This window comes from Odontomachus brunneus, unplaced genomic scaffold (genome assembly GCF_010583005.1).
Source record: "Odontomachus brunneus isolate Ranch 3 - 2012 unplaced genomic scaffold, Obru_v1 Obru_scaffold_014, whole genome shotgun sequence".
Taxonomy (NCBI): Eukaryota; Metazoa; Arthropoda; class Insecta; order Hymenoptera; family Formicidae; genus Odontomachus; species Odontomachus brunneus.
This window is the reverse complement of record NW_022639464.1, coordinates 800,704-817,940: the sequence shown is the minus strand read 5'-3', so window position 1 is coordinate 817,940 and position 17,237 is coordinate 800,704. Positions and strand designations below refer to the sequence as shown.

At 39.5% G+C, this 17,237-nt stretch overlaps 2 protein-coding genes across 4 annotated transcripts in view; both read right to left on the bottom strand.

The window, feature by feature from the left end:
- Positions 1-6,481, bottom strand: part of LOC116841197 — a 32,857-nt gene extending 26,376 nt beyond the window's left edge. The window contains 5 exon segments of the mRNA XM_032808852.1: positions 3,118-3,212; positions 3,499-4,116; positions 5,341-5,452; positions 5,931-6,179; positions 6,371-6,481. Of these exon segments, the coding sequence (XP_032664743.1) occupies positions 3,118-3,212; positions 3,499-4,116; positions 5,341-5,452; positions 5,931-6,135 (1,030 nt within the window). The 5' untranslated portion in view covers positions 6,136-6,179; positions 6,371-6,481.
- Positions 6,482-8,896: 2,415 nt separating this feature from the next.
- LOC116841189 (TBC1 domain family member 25) lies at positions 8,897-16,738 on the bottom strand. 3 transcript variants are annotated; one of them, XM_032808834.1, is made up of 10 exons: positions 16,104-16,738; positions 15,653-15,868; positions 15,238-15,347; positions 14,736-14,831; positions 14,500-14,665; positions 13,083-13,740; positions 12,310-12,697; positions 11,476-11,787; positions 10,947-11,363; positions 8,897-10,484 (listed from the first exon to the last, which is right to left on the bottom strand). In XM_032808834.1, the coding sequence occupies exons 2-10, from the start codon at positions 15,692-15,694 to the stop codon at positions 10,055-10,057; spliced, it is 2,619 nt and encodes an 872-aa protein (XP_032664725.1). In that variant the 5' UTR covers positions 15,695-15,868; positions 16,104-16,738; the 3' UTR covers positions 8,897-10,054. The 3 variants fall into 3 exon arrangements, with proteins under 3 accessions (XP_032664725.1, XP_032664726.1, XP_032664727.1); XM_032808835.1 differs by having other exon boundaries at positions 16,303-16,738; XM_032808836.1 differs by lacking the exons at positions 14,500-14,665; positions 14,736-14,831; positions 15,238-15,347; positions 15,653-15,868; positions 16,104-16,738 and adding an exon at positions 14,417-14,477.
- Between the last annotated feature and the right edge of the window lie 499 nt (positions 16,739-17,237).

Here is a 17,237-nt window from a genome sequence, read left to right as displayed (position 1 = left end):
TACACGTCGATCGATCGACTCGCCGCGACGCGCCGCGGCGCCTCTCTTTCTGTCGCGACGCTCGAAAGAGCGTCGCCGGCGCGTGCCGCGAATTTTATCCGCGCGAAACCGCATATTACGACGCCGGCCTCGTCGTTAACGAGATGCACCTTGTTGCGTGCATCGCTGCGCTCCGCGCGCGCGTTCCGAGGCTGTTCGCGAGGAATACACACGCGAGCGACGAGACGTCTCGTCGACCGTTACTATTATACGCGGCACTGAGAATTGCATGAGTCAAGGAGAGGACTTTGGGAGCGTGCAAAAGGAAGACCCGGGAACAAAGTTGTACCGCAAATGAAAGATCAAGGGACGCAATTGAATTGTCTTTGAACAAGACTACAAGTTCCAATAATGCAGTCTAGGACAGTTATTTACAGAAAATTTAGAATAACTATTGGATTATCGTTATTGGATTAGACTATCGAAATATTCATCGAACAGGAGCACTCGCTGGGTACCTATATCCTTTCAATGATCCTAAAATAAATATTGATGAATCAATATTAGCATACACAATGTCCCGAGATCGTTCTGGACGTGCTCGGAACAGACACTTCTCAGGACATGCTAGACATATTCTAAATAATTTTGGAATACGTTGTATGAGATTGCTCCTGTTATATACGTAATCTGAATTACTTGACTTAAACTTAAATTAAACATGCTAATTGCTAATTAAAGTTAGTTCCCGCGAACGCAGACAAACGTTCTCAAGTACCTAACACAGCATTATCGCGACGCATAGATTTGTTCTATACTCTTTATGACTGATTTTCGATATACAGGCAAAGAGATCGTATTCGCAAGTTACCAAAGTAAAACTGTTGTCAAAGAATATTAAAGATTCGCCAGAAGTCCTTTCGTGGATCACAGGGAAATCAATTTTCCCCTTCCATCCGCAGTATTTCACGCGCGTCAATACCAATTACTATTCCGACCAATCGATTAGACATCGAAACAAAGACATTGATTGGGACAGATTCGTCCACGAGAGAATCACAAAACAAGGAACGTTCCGGGACTTTTCGTATGACTCACGTCTGTCATCCCGTCGACGGGGTCGCCGCAGATTTCGAAAAATATACAATACAACACACTCCTCACCCACGCATGACCGATACAATCACCCACGCACACACATAGTCGTGCACCTGCATAGGCGTATGTACCATTCGCGTGCGATAAATTCTCTCTCTCTCTCTCTCTCTCTCTCTCTCTCTCTCTCTCTAGAGACAGAGAGAGAGAAAGAGAGAGAAAGAGAAAGAGAGTATTGTCACTTACGTTCTCGAACGGCGGCGGGTCTCGCAGACGACTCTCCTCCTGGACGGAGATCTTCCTTTCTCTATTCCTTTGCGCGAGCCGCCGCCTCAAGGACCTCGCCGCGGATGCTGCACCGGGTGCGCGGCACCCAAGAATGCACTCGTTGACGAGAGCGCGGAAACGGAGGAGCCGGACTGCGCTGACTCACGGGAGAAATGCAAAAGGAAGCGCAGCGATGCGTTTTCGTGCGGCGCGAACGAGAAGAGACTGCGAGGCCACGGTGTCGGCGTTCAATGTCCCTCTCGTTTCCTCTCTCTCTCTTTCCACCCGATGGATATCGCTCTCTCGCTTCAACGAGCGTCCCCGTCCTCGTTTCTCTCTTTTTCTCCGTCTCTCACTCCCTCTCGCCGCTCCCTTCGTCGCGTGTCGGTTTCACCCTTCACGACGAAGCGAGGAACGCAGGCGCAAACCCCTCCTCACGGGGGTTGCCAACTCGCTTTGTCCTCTTCTCCACCTCGACATGTTCCTCGCGACTCCTCCAATTATCGGCATGATGGTCGATCTTGATTTGGAACGACACGAGCCGATGGTCGACACATTGTCGCGCTCGCCGTGATTTCATCCCCATGCCGTAGATGAGTTATTAATATTACCATTAAGATTGAGCAATTGCACTTGAGCGAATTTGATGCAGTTCCGCCTTTAGATGCTAATTTGATGCTAAATGTAATTGCAATACGCGCTGTAGATTTATGTCGGCCTATCTTGGTATTTACATAAATCTGGCACAGATAGACGGCTGCAATTAACGCAAAACGCAAACGTTCTTGCCGGGATATTCCCAGGGAAAGCATCGGACTAATTACGTGCTGACGTCGCTTGTATGTCGCCAGTAAAACGCGTGTGTGAAAAGCAAATATAGTATATTTCTGCGTAATTCTAGATAACGTGTGACGGTTTTGGCGAAGCACAAGATTGCATCAGTCTACTGGGATATTGCAGTACACCGTGCAGTAAATTCTCTCCTAAAGGGATCCGAGTACACGACAGCGAATTACTTAGATAATTCCTAGGTTATACTTATGATCATGTTCTAGGCAGATTATCTCGTGTTTGAATTTCTTGTATGTGTTCTGTTGCTGTTTACATTTTTTATACTTGTATAACGACACTTACTCTTACACTTGTGTTGCGATAACCGATATATGTTTTTCTAGACATTACAAATTTATTTTTATCTGAAAATCTGTATTATTGTAAGTTTTGAATTATTAAGTATTTTTCGATTTAAAAATTGTTAAGTAAAATTAGGTGCTTCTATTTACACAGTTCTTTAATATCTTTTTGGAGGAATGACGTTACGAAATCTTGCGTACACAGTCTATTAAAAAATATCTTGCACCCGTGTTCTTTTTATGTATCGCAAAAACTAAAGTTTTTTTCCTAAACATTTTTCGAAGAACGCAACATTTTTTATGTCTTGTTATATATGTTAATTCTATATATTTAGCGTTCATACCGAAGACGTTCCATGACTGAAACGTATACGTTTCTTTGTTTTTTTTTTTATATTGTTTCACCAACATCTATGGTGGGCTCTTATAAGTCTATTTATTTCTGGAATAAATATTATATATTATAAGTAATTTATTTCTGGAATCATTTTTTACATTTTTTTTATATTAAACAATTTAATTATTTATTGTAATTCAAAACTGTACAATTTATCCTTAAGGAAAACAAACATTATGACTAAAAATTAAAATTTATTGTATTTGTATTTATTTGATAGTGCTACATCCATCAATTTTGTTTCACTATTCCTCTATTTGCGTCTATTACCACCGCCACCTGCCAATATAGATAGAATCCGCACGAAGATGTTGATCGTATCTAAGTAAATTGAAATTGCGCTGCAAGAATAAAAATATGATTACTCCTATGATAACAAAATAATTCTTAAGTGCAGCAGCGTCATATTTGACGTAATAGCATTCACACTCATATATATATATATATATATATATATATATATATATATATATATATATATATATATCTTATATAATAAATTACAAAAATTAATTTAAGAGCAGACTTGACCTCTTAGTCTGGAAGGTATTCAGGAGATCAGGAAATGAATTTTTGAACAGGAACTAACATTTCTCAAATATCCAGTGCAATTTTTCAATTACTCACTTATTGATTGGATCATACTGTCGGCCGTAAACATTGTACGTGGGATGCATCTCCGCCTGCTTGATGATTCTCTGCGTGTCGTAGAGCAGAAAGCCGGAGAACAGCAACAGGCCTCCATAAAGTGCTAAAGAGTGTAATCCTGCTCCAAGAATGGTGGTCGGCGGCAGGAACATGGAGCCTAGGGAGCTGACGAACACTACGCCTAAACCGATGGCGAGCGGGCCGCCCATCATCAAGAACTTATCGCTGGGCGCGCAAACGGCGACCGCTGATAAGCCACCGACAACGCCGGCGGTGTACCAAGCCGCTCGGAGAACCAGAGGCCCACCCAGGAGGCATAACGGTGCCAGTACAGCACCCACTGCTGCGGTGTGCACCAACCAAGCCATCTGCTTTGCGCCGAAACCCTCCTGATACGGGAGTCCTTGCACGACCATGCCGCTGCCGATCAACGCAGCCAACGTGACACCCAGCGCGATCCATCCCTGGCGCATTACTATGTTCATCACCGCGGGAGAACGCAGGCATAGAGCTGCAGACGCCGCGCTGGCCGCGATGGATGCGCCGAAATAAGTGTAGGTAGACTTCACTCGGTCCTTGACATATTGTGGCCATAAGCTGCATGAGAGGGAATAATTCTAGTTTTGAGATTTAGGAGAAGCCTTTAACGTTTTGTCAAAATACTTCTTTATATCAATTTTTAATGTTACTTATTAATGTTATCTATTGAGCATTCAATCATTGAGTCTGTATCATTTGGTAATTAGCACATTATTCATCTTTTAGTTTAATTACTGGTACAACCAGTATTACATAATATCATTAAAATTATAATTGATATTTATTTTATTTCCTATTATTTTCTTATTATTTTTCAGTCGCTAACAGACCTGAGTTTTATACGAAGTTTTTATACGTTACTTTTGTTAGTGATTCCATTAATTATTTAGTAATAAAAATGTAAAACTGATTGTGCTTTCCTATTAATTCAATCATTAAGATATTTACCTTAATTGAAAATACCAGTGCGAGTAAATCGCGTATTGTATTTATATCACTAAATATTTTAAGTAGGAAATTGTATTTGTAATAATAATAATTTGTATTAATAAATACAAATACAATACTCGCGCAGAGATATTTTCAATTAAAATAAATGTCCTAATAATTAAACTAATAGGAAAATACGATCAGTTTTACAATTGTATTAATAAATAATTAAAGATTAATTAGACAGTAATAAATCACTTTCAACCTCTGAAAGCCTTGAAAAGTATGAAATAATTTTGACTCAATATTTCTATGTACTTCTGTATATTTTAATATTCTAACATTAAAAGTGATTAATTGAGTCAATAATCTTATCCTTTTTATTTATCTCTCTACAGTTATATAGTCAGTTACTAATCTGTCTTATTTACGCCGATTTTTAACATCATTAGAATATTAGAATAGAATTGTAAATATACAGGAAATTGAGTTGAAATTGTTATACTTTTAAGAGCTTTTGAGATTCTTCAAGATGATGGAATTACTCAATCCCCAGGTCACTCGGACAAATAATAACATTAACCTAAGAAGCATATAAACAATACTAAACAATCTAAAAAAAATGTTATCTATCTCTCAGTTCTAAAGTCATAAGGAAACATACATATAGAATAAACTTAGGACCTTCTTTTCTTGAAATTGATTATAAATATATAAAGTGAAAAAATATAAATCTTTAAATATGTATATTAGAAATATACATATTTTACACCAATTAAATATTAGGATGCTAAAAATATCTTGATGAAAAAATATCTTAAGAATATCTTGATATAAATATATCTCACATACCTTGCGTGGTCAATGGCACCTGTACTTGAAGAAAGACCTAATCCATAATAACACAGTGCACCCAATCCTACTACGGCTCCTCCAGCAACCGCTCCCTTTCCTATATTGAAAGCTGTAAGCAAAACAATATCATCAACAAAATTTAATGTTACTTAATAATTTAATAATTGTTAATTTAACGTTGTTTAAATGATGCAACAAACTGTACAATGATAACCATATATAGGAAGGTTTAATATGTTCAAATTCTATTGACTTGTTGACAATTTATTCAACAGAATAGTTATATAAAGAATGATAACTGCATTTTCTGAAACCTTTACATGAATATATAGACAACAAGATCTCCAACTTACCAGTCTCATATAAAGAATGATAACTGCATTTTCTGAAACCTTTACATGAATATATAGACAACAAGATCTCCAACTTACCAGTCTCATATAAAGAATGATAACTGCATTTTCTGAAACCTTTACATGAATATATAGACAACAAGATCTCCAACTTACCAGTCTCATATAAAGAATGATAACTGCATTTTCTGAAACCTTTACATGAATATATAGACAACAAGATCTTCAACTTACCAGTCTCACCAGCTGGAGCCATCGCTTGTTCCGCTGCGGTGGCCCTCCTCCTCGCGGTCCTCGTATAAGAACTGCGTCCATCGCTGACGAATAATCTGGCGATTTGACCTTTGGAGAACTGCGTCTTCGGAACAACCGGTGTTTTGAGGAACGATGCCACAGATGGAGAAGTAACACCAGCTCGGCAAGCTCTCGCTAACAACATCTTGCTCCTTCAATCTTTACTTCGTTCACGGCTTATTAACAATTCTGCGGACGAGAGAAAAAGCGTTGAGTATCATCGCGCATACGAGACTACGTTGTCGAAATAACGTTAGAAACCATGTTGTTTACGTGGGAATATCTCATAGGAATTTTTGGAGGGTCGCGAGGGCAACAATTGTGCGCAGGGAAGGATTTGCAGAACGGTACGAGGACAAAAATCTTCGTAATTTACTTACATGACGCAATAGCAATGCAACTGTTTCTTCGCTCGCGATAATCATAACACATCAGACTGATCATAGAGAGACGCGCCCCCTGAGAAAGTACAACCAAACTATATATACTTTGTTGGTAATCGCGGTTTGTATCCGTATGTACAAACGGTAAGGTCGCGCGGTTCGTGTCCGTACTGCTTTTATACAATGGTAATGAGTTAGAATAGGACGGATGACCAATTTCTATCCTTGTCTCACCACATTACAGCACACATTATTGTTACAGGTTGCATTGTTTTTATTATAAAATAGAAAAGGCATTAATATCCAGGATTGTCAGATTAGGATAAGAGAGAAATTGTTTGACGGGTTTTTTCTAACTGTATAACAAGTTCTTCTTGCAGTTTTTTCGAGTAGCTTCTGCAATTCTTCATTATGAAATGGTTTAGATTGATTATTACATGACTCGTCATTCAAATCAAAATTTTCTTCACGAAACCTTTGGTACCGCTTTTTACACGTCTTGCGAGTTACTGCGCTTTTGTCAAAAGTTAAACAAATCATTTTTGCAGTTTCAACAGCGTTTTTTACCGCGTAATTGGAATACAAAATGTAATGAATATCAATGCTTTATCAATGGTTACAGAGTTGACTGTTATTTTCTGAGATTATGTTCAAGATTATTGGATTTCTAGAAGCATCAAAGCGCCAAATTCGAGGCTAAGATATTAATTTTAGAAACATAATGCATCACATAGCGCCAAACTTAAAAACATTTGTGAAACTTGAAAATCATCAACTTTTTGCAACATCTACAAACCGAATACGTTGGACAAATGGGAATGTACAAATTTTAGAAGATTGAAAAAAAACACATTTGATTGTGTTTGCGTCTATTTTATTAGCAAAGCCATTTGCAATATTTATAGAAACATTTTAACATTTCATAATATAACTTTAGAACATCAAAACTAAAAATACCCTTTTATGTTATAACCATTTCGTAATTGTTATAGTAGAATACAACCTAAATTTAGTCGTAATCAATAACTATAAATTCGTAATATGTTTTTATCGACACTTTAGAAAAATTAAATATTGATTTTAATATAATGTTCATGAAACTCGGTCCAAATTGGTTGGTAGATGCTAGATAAAAATACTACAATGTAAGTAATTTTGCAGTAATTTCTATAATAGCTTTTATATTCTCCCAACAACTTGAATCGAATTCTAACATCGTGGGCGTCAGCCCTATCCCCCACCAATCCCCTGAAATGTTATTTTACGCCAAATTTGTCTCATTACGCTGAAATTACGCCAAAATAAAAATTTTGTGCGCCACTCAGCATGTCAAAGAGTCATTTTGCCAGACCTGACAAGCCTGGTTATGTTGATTATTTTGCAATGTTACGTTTCGTAAATATAGATGGCAGCTTTTGAAAACCGCAATCGAGCGAAAAAATATTTAGATCTAAAATGCTTATTATAGAAATGGGTAAAACTTGAAGCATTGAATTGATTTGCACACTTAATATACGTTTTCAGTTATACTTGAAGAAAACAGATATTCGCTCATGCTTAGAAGAAAAAAAAAAAAAAGTATAACTAAAAAAAAGAAATAATGCATCTTGCAACTAGTTACTAATTGTTACATATCATATGTATCTCTTTTTTACTTTTGTTGCGCGATGTATATATTTTCAATTAATAATTTAACGTTGCCTAAACGATGCAACTGTTAGGCCGAACGCACTTAACTGTTAAGCGAATAAAAAATGTTTGAAGACACTCAACAATTACGTCACGTGAAATTTGAGTATATTTCATCATCCTCCTCTTCTCTCATCACAAAGTTTGGGCCCTCTTGCAATATTACGCGTGATATGTGGAATTATCTCTCTCCCATAAATAGAATAAGAAAAAAATAGTTTATAATCATATGGTAAGTAATATAATTATTAGATCTCGCTATATTATCTTTTTCTACAGTACAATAAATTTTTTATCAAATTAATTACTATATTATTTTTATTAATAACAACTGTATATTAAGAAAAGAATAAGTGACTCAAAATTCGAATTTTGATTATTAATACAAAATTAAATTATTTTTAGAGAATATTTTTAGATTTAAGAATTTTTAGATACACCCAGAATACATATGACGTTCCATGGCACTTACTCGCCCTTCCCTCTTATCACAGACTGTCATGTAAGCTAATAGATCCACCTCTCCTTCTCCCTCGTAGTGTGACGTAATTGTTGAATGGCCTCTTTGTTAAGAAGTAACGGCATCTAAAATTCGAAAGACACTTTAGATCTAAATTCTAAAGTCCGTATTCATTATTAAATATGCTCGTCCAATTATGAGCTTTGCTGGTATCGTATCGTGATCGTATATTTCAAATCGAGCGAATTCAAATTGTCTACAGTTAGTGCCGAAAGCACAAAATGCGAACGCGAGCTTTGAGAGGACCTGGAAACCCTCTTGGGATCTTTGTTACTTCGTCGGCGGGTCGAAACTAAATGAATAGAAGTGATCGCTGTTAGCGATAAAATTAAATGCACTTTATTGTCGTTTCCCAAGCATACCGTTTAAGAACAAAGTAAGATTCAGCTGCTAGGGTAAGTGGGTGTATATATTTTACAGGTTTAACGCGTTCAGAAATGACGCGGCCGCGCTCGTGAGGATATACCCCGGTCCCGAATTAAATTAAATTAGGGACTTAATTCTACGTCGAGAAAGGGAGTACACGCCGTATGACAGACGTTGAGGCTGAGAGAAAGAGATAGGGAAAGAGGGTTCGTCGACGCGTGCGATATTGTGTATTATGTCGTGAGATGGAATGGTGACGTGCGTGCGCGAACGGAACTACGCGTGCCATTCGCGGATTAAGTAAAGCGCTTCCGATCGTTGTATTCCGAGCTCCTTCCCTTCAGTCAAATCCATCCGTTCTAAATTCAAGTACGAGAGAAGCTTCGCATCGATAGTAACGAGTGTTGCGAAATGGTAGGTAAGTACGGGCTTGAACGGGGTTGTCTCTGATCAATCACCTTTCCTCTTTTCAAACGCACGTAATACGACTTACTATGAAACATTTTCACGAAACAGTTCGACCTAGTGCTCTAACGTAGTTGTAGATACGTCGTACTTTATTGCTTTCTTACACGTTGGTCACTTATTCGTTGTCGAGTTTACTATTTTTAATGCCTACAAGAATATTCCTTAGTAAAAACATGAGGCGATTTGTGTAGTTATAAAGCGATACTTTTTTAAGTTTAAAATTTAACGAACAATAAATTTTTATATCAAATAAAAGTAAAATAAAGGAGTAAATTTACTAAATAACAAATAACAAAGATAATGAATAAGATGAACTTATTAAATAAATGATCAAAAGCTCATTAATTTTTTAAAATTTCATTATAAAGGGAAAGATGAGAGAAAAAAAAGAAAAAGGAGGAAATCGAGAAGAAAGAGTCGAGTTAATCAGAGACACTCCTTATGCAATATGCTTGTAGGAATTCAAGACTGCGAAGAATCCTTGCGATTTTCCGCGAACGTCGTGAGACGTCGGAAGAGCACCGTGATCGAACTAATCCCCCTTTCATGATATTCGTCGTTAACCCAGCTCATCGAGTAAAAGTTGAACGAGACGCCGCTTTGCGGTTTGATACTTTCAGAAGTCGACCAGGAAAGAGTTACGCGTTCACGTCCGGCTTGCTGACGGAGGTCGAGCCGGCTGAGGTGGAATGTCTTCTGAGATAACCGGCAAACAACTGTCGCGCCTGATTAAGTACACGAATCACGTTGTGACGGCGGACCATCTTGTCGAAATGCATCGCCATCTCGTTGTAATCCATTTGATTTCTCATGACAAAATCACGATGCTGCAGTAAAAGTGTGATGCACAGGAACATCAAGAAAGGATTGCCGCCACCGAATTCGCTCGGCGGTGGCAACGAGCTCTCGCCCAGCTGATCCTCGCTCGTGCCCGCGGGTATGAGATTAGTCAGCTCCGTCGCTTCCTCGCATTGCTCCTGGACAGATGGTTGCTTCGTCGGACTCTCCGGCACGGCTGCGTTCTGATGCCAACTCTCGGTTCCCTCACTGTCCGACGCAGATTCGGACCTGAAGAATACGTGCTTCAATAAGAATCGCAGATATGCTCATTCTTTGCATATCGACTGTAGACACAGATTTCCTTGAAACTTTAACGTTAGGATTGTTGATTCTGCGTTTAAATATATTCGTATATGTACGTCGATATAAAATATGCAATTATACGCTACGATAATTACTGTACATTGTTTTACTAGAATACGAATGTAATATATTTAGAAGTAGAAAGCAAATAAGGATAAAAGTAGAATTCATATTCCAGTATATAGTTATTTCAGTATAGTATATAGTTATTTCAGTATTACAGTTCACTGCTACTAGAAACTACCAGATACTATAGTATCTAGTATTACTAAATACTAATAGTACCAGTATTACTAGTAGTAACTAGTAACTTCAGCTTCTTGAATTTTGTTCGTTTTCTCAGAGTTCGTTTCCTACGAGTCTCTAAGATCAAGAGCGCCCACTCACCTGGTTGTACGTTTAAGCAATCTAATCGGTGTGACCGACTTCACGCCATTCTGATCCTCCAAAATTTCACCGTCATATTCCAATTCCGCCTGCTCGTCCGGAGTTGTGGGGTGATGCTTCTGCTGTAACATATGCAGCGGATTCTCCCACACGAACACGTCCGCTGCAGGGCTGCACCTCGCAAGTTCCGTATCGGTCTCGCTCTCTACCAGGTCGCTCTCTTTCTTCGAGAGAACACAATCGCACTGCAACTCGCTGGGCGGCGACGGTCCAAACACCTGCCTGTCCAAGGATTCCAGTTCCAGTCTTAACTCTCTGGTCATTGATGTAGTCATCGGAAAGAAGTCCGTGGGGTCATCCGGCGAGCTTGGTTCATCTCTCAATACCCTGATTACGCCGCTCTCGCTCGAAACACGTCTGCGATGGTGAAATTTCACACGTTCGAGTCGCATAAACTTCATGAAATATTCAATCTACCCGAACATTTCAATGAGGAAGAGAATTCAACGTGAGAAACGGTAGTGGTTACCTGAGCTCGGGCTCGGCGTCGCTCGGTGTGACTTTGCTGCGATTGAGGCTAGTGAAGTTTAAGAATTCGTTCAAATTCTTCACCACTCGCGCACACTTCTTTTCACCGGCATCGTTTAGTTCGCTGTTCTTAGCTTGTTCTTTGTTGGAGGCAGACAGCCTCTCCTTTAGCTCCAAGAGATTCGAGCGCTTCGTTCTGACGGGAAGGGAATCTGTACTTAGGCACTTTTCCGTCGACTCGGTATTCCTCCTGTTCTTCGTGCTCGTCAGGTCGTTCTCCGGCTCAGAGAACGTTTCGTACGGCGAATTGGATCTGAAGATAACGGTTTGATTCACAGCGCATTTAAGTTACCGTCAAATAGTTCGAGTGGATAATATACGGCTAATTGAAGTGCGAAGGGAATTAAATAACATAATTTCATTTTAGGAAAATTATTTTTATCGCTAATCTATGAATATTTCTAATATTTTATGTATGTAGACACTTCATCTACAAGAGGCCACTTTGGTTTGTATAAGTTAGTGAAAATCATTGAAATCAGTAAAAATTAAAGCATTAAAAGTTAATTAAGGAAGAAAGCAAGACGATAGGTCATAGATTCAAAGAAATTGGAAATTATAATTTTATTATTATAAAATACACATATTTTATATGGTCTTGTTTTCTCCTTTAATTTACTCTCAATGCTATCAATTTTTACTGATTTCAAGGATTTTCACTAACTTGTTATACAAACCGAGTTTTTTTATGAAAAAAGAAATCTACTTAGATTTGAATCTTATTCAAAAAGTGAATCGACGTCTTCAAGTACGAGCAACTATGCAAGCAAGAAACCTTTTCGTTTCTCCGTTAACCTCGGTAGCTGATTGTAAAGCTGGCTCCTCTGTGCTAAAGGTTTTCCGCTTCACATTGGCGGCGATGCTGGCCGAGGAGCTTTGCCGTCTGATAGCACAGACCTTAGTGTACGCGTTCTCACGAATATGCTTCACATTCGGACTCGGCGGCGGCGAAGGTGGCGGAAAGGGTACCTCGGCGAGACTCAGCTCGCCGGTCGGTGGTGACGCTGGTAGAGCCGCCCATAGTACCTCGAGCATCCTGAGCGCGTCGTCCAGCGCGAATTCACGCTTCATCTCCAGCAGAAGCCAGCGATAGCAAAATAGCAGATCGTCCGCTTGATGGGACTTTAAGTACGCATAAAAGTCGGGGTCGTAATGCTGAAGACCTGCGAGAGAATGTATCCTCACGGCTAGTAATCGCTTTGAGGATATTGTGCAGGAAACGCGCATCTAATTTTAGATTAAAGCATTGACATTTTAGATGAGGAAAGATAGACTCCACAGTGATCGGAAGAATGTGGAATGATAAAGCTTAAAGCGGTAAACAAATCTACGATCACGGTGAATCTTTGTGCACAGATTTGTTACACGTATGCAACACTGGTCTGTTAAATGGAAAGCGTGTGTGTGACACTCATGCGACGCTCGGTTGCGCAAGAGTTGAGATCGCAAGGTGAGAGCTTCTAGGGAACTCTGTGTAAGTTTGAAAGCTGGCGGAACGAATGAATCGCAAGATGCATTTCCAATGCACGATCGTTCACGGTGGCGTACCTTCTGCGAGGTGAGCGAACTTGGTAGTCATAGCGATACCGTCGAGCATGAAGTTGTCCTTCAATCTTCTCATAAGAGCGCACAGGCAGATGTAAGCCTGTGCCTCGTCCCGCATCGTGACGAGAAGCGGTGAAGCCAAGTCACTCATGCCCTGGCAGTAGCTCACGCTCGGATGATTTAAGGCGTACGTCGTCAAGATGTTGAACAGACTCGCCGTGTTCTGGTTGTCATCCGAGCCGCCGTAAAACTTATGATGCCTGTCCGTCCTGAGAACGTCCTTTCTCACCATGCTGGTGACGTAGCCGAGGTCGCCAACGTTCTGTCCCTTTTGCACTAACGCTCGCCATCGTTCGCGCAAGTTCTGATATTCTTGCGCCTTTCTTTTCATGTAATCCATTCGCTCACGACCCGACATCCCTTCTGGATACACGTTTAAGATATGTTTCCACACGACCTTGCGCAGGCTAGGTTCAATCCCACCGAAATAGATGACCGCCCTCAGTTCTTTCGATTGTACTACTTGACCGATCGGATCCAGGAATCGCCGGAACTCGGCGTCTGTCAATGGCGGTTGCGGAGGCTGAGCACTTTGCTGATGGGACGACTCCTCGCCGAGATTACCTAACGCACGTTGCACCATGTTCAGTGTCCTCTCCATCTGAAAACGAAAATCAAGCGTCTGATGTCTTCCCATAACATACGTGAAAAGTAACTATAAGTGATGCAATAAATATAAAATTAATATATAATTATATATAGGATATCTGACAATTTACAACACATCCCAGTGTGTATGCAGGTAAAATCCATCAAACTGGACACAAAATTCATCTACCATTTTGTAAATAACCACGTCCAAAATTTGGAGTCAGTTAAAGAAGATTGGTGAAAGATCACGCATGATAGATGACCTGTGATGGCGAAATCTGTTGTTGTAGGTAAAACTGGACAAAAAGATCCTATATCACATAGATTTTTAGTTATTAATTATTAAAGAAAATGGTGCGTTATCGAGAACAAACATACACCAATCTCTTCTAATCAGTAACTAAAAATATACGTGGTATATTTTTACAAAATGGTAGAGGACTTTTTTGTTCAACCTGACACAATGTACAAATACACAACGATAGATTTCGTCATCGCAGTTTACTGTATCGTGCGTGATCATCCATCAATGTTCATTGATCGGTATTTCAAAATTTTACGTGGCTGTTTGCGAAATGGTAAAGGAATTTTGTGTTCAATGTGATGAGTTTCACCTATACATATAACAGTATGTCATGAGTTGTCATATACTCTGCAGATATAGATAATAAAAAAATATTAATCACAAGTATATCGAACATCTGCGAGATTCTCCCGGTGTCTCACGATCAACCGTAGACCAATAGCGAAAGCGCGCAACTGCGGTTACCTTATTCATTATGAGACCGGGCAGCTTCGGTGTTTTGTAAGGAAACCCGGTTTCCTGCTGACGCGTCGAAACTTCCTGCGCATTTTGCTCCCAGTAGCACTCGCAGTCTCCAGTTTCGCCGAACGGTTTCAGGTTCACCTGCAGATAGAGGTACGGCTCGGACGCGCTGAAAGAATTCACATTAGAACGGGGAGGTCTTGATAAGCATATTATCAGTGTATATCGCGTTCGGTCACCTGATAAACGCGGCGTCTAAGTCCCAGTCCGAGAGTAAGAACAGATACGTCTCCGAGCCATAATCGTCGATCGCACGATACGACACGGTGAACTCCCTGCGGTACGCGATCAATTTTTACGGCGTGGCCGTTTAATATTTCATGGCGTGGCGAGTGCGCCTCGATAAATTTATAGACATTCGCACGCGTAAAACGTGCTTCACAAGAAGCTCTACTATGGTGTCTGTGATGTTGAGTGTGGCTAAGTAGTATCGAATTTGGTGAAAAGTAACACGGTGTACATTATTAATAACTGCTATAGTGAATAATATATAAGAGAACTACGTTACATTCAAGTAATTTTAGAAAATTACTTGTGTTATCTTTATTTTTAAATTAAAAGAGATATATCTCATAATCAATCGTGATGTTTTGAGTGTAGAATTTTGTTCAGAAGGAAATCGAATGAATGAGAAACATTACCTGATGTGTGCCACTAAATTTTCTCAACAATGTGACTTACCCCTTTATATCGAAAGCCTTGATAAGAATACTTTGCAGCACTTCTATCGATGTTATCTGAGGATCCACACTGAATTTGCGGTATTCCGGTTGATGCCTTGTTTCGCATTTCTGAAAAAGAAAGAACATACCTATCATTATTCTTTCTTAATTTTATTTTTTCTGTATAAACCACAGAAACCTTAAAAGTGTAGAAAAATATCACATAGAGATACATAGAAGAGTTGTGAGTCCTTGTATCATAATTAATTAATATATTTGTGACATTTGGCTATGTTACACATATTACATAATTGCTGTTATTTAATATTCTATTGTATATTTTCATGCTACAATGTGTACAAACTAAGTAAATAGCCTAAATTTAATAAAGAAAAAACTTTCTGTTGTATTTTAGGTTTCTAAGTAATTATTACCTTAACTTTGACGCGTACAGCCTCTCTGGGACAACCAAACATGTCTGCTGTCACTGTATATTGCTGTATTGGTCCACTCTCACGCAAGTTACTTCACAACAAATCACTAACTATCATGGTTCTTGCATATTGTGAATCTCATTCCTTTATATATTGATGATTCATGTGTATCATCAAATTTAAATGCTTGCTATTTGGCAGCAAAAGCTGATTAGGCTGGAAAATTGATAACACAAGTAAAGAAACCATTGCAACAAACACACTGATAAGGTGCTATTAATAAAAAATTTCATATTAAAAAAAAAACAGAATGACTTTTCAGAACAATATTAACATTATTCAACAATGAAGTTTTAACATTCACTATACAAATTCTTATAAGTAAAATATAGACAATTAAAGTAGACATTTTAAATTGATCAAGACCGAAATGTTTCAATCTTTATCACACCTAAAAACTATAACATTTCAGTTGCCTGACATCTCATGGTCAGCAATACTGGTACATTGCGATTATTAAAATTCCTATTGTTCTTCACTCTTCATCTTATCGACGCCGCAACATTATTTTGTATCTTGGCATTCGACGTGTCTGACGTTTCCCACGATTAATAAGCACCACTTGCGAAATGTTGCTAGTTAATAATTACTGTGAAACCGTGCGTGCTCCAAAGTACGGAAGACGTTCTTCCTGGCGACGTTCATGCTCGTGCTTGCTTTCTAACTCGCCTAATTACACGCGTTCAGAGTGGCCATGTGTCTCATGTGAAAGTGCGGCTGACATCAACGACGCGCGATCGCCCGTCAATCAGCGAGAATCGACGTCTCTCAGCGACGATCGTTGGTTCACTACTGAACGCTCCGCGTCGCGGGGAAAACGAGACGCACGTCGTCGTCGTCGGCGGTCAATTTCTTCCAGCTGTCGCGTCGCTGGTCTTTGTTGCTGCCTGACGTCGTCGTCGTCGTCGTTACCGCCGCCGTGACGCCGCCGTGACGCGGACCAGAGCCGATATGACGACCAGTGACAGCGTAGTCGCGCGCTCACCAAGCGCACGGAACGTGTTCGATTTTCGAGCTCTGCGACAGGAGCGGCGCGTCGCCCCTCGTCGCCACGCGCTTCGTTGACTCGCGCGCGCTTCGATGAAATCGATGAAATTCAAGAGGACGCAACAGAACCTGTGCAATTCATTGAAACTATTTGAAAACGAAGAGCCGTCTAACCTGTCTTTCACTTACAATACTGATGAAGATGATCCCTCTGATCCATCACTGAATCGTACTACTCGAAAAATAAAAAATCAAAGTTGTTATAACCAAAATTTGTGGAAACGGACATTAGAGCCCGTTATTTTAACCTCTTTTGGTAACAGTCTGATAGTTCAATTATATGTTTGTTTTTATTCAATTTGAAGAAAAAACGAGGACAGACATATAATTTAACTGTTTATACGTAAAAGAAAGTTGTTTACGGCTTATTTTGCATATTGTAAAGCCTTATGCGTCGTCTACAATGGCAGTAGGAGTGGTAGCAGAGAAAAGCATGAGAGCGGCACCAGCCTGCTTTCAATGTGGCCAGAGTTAAGCG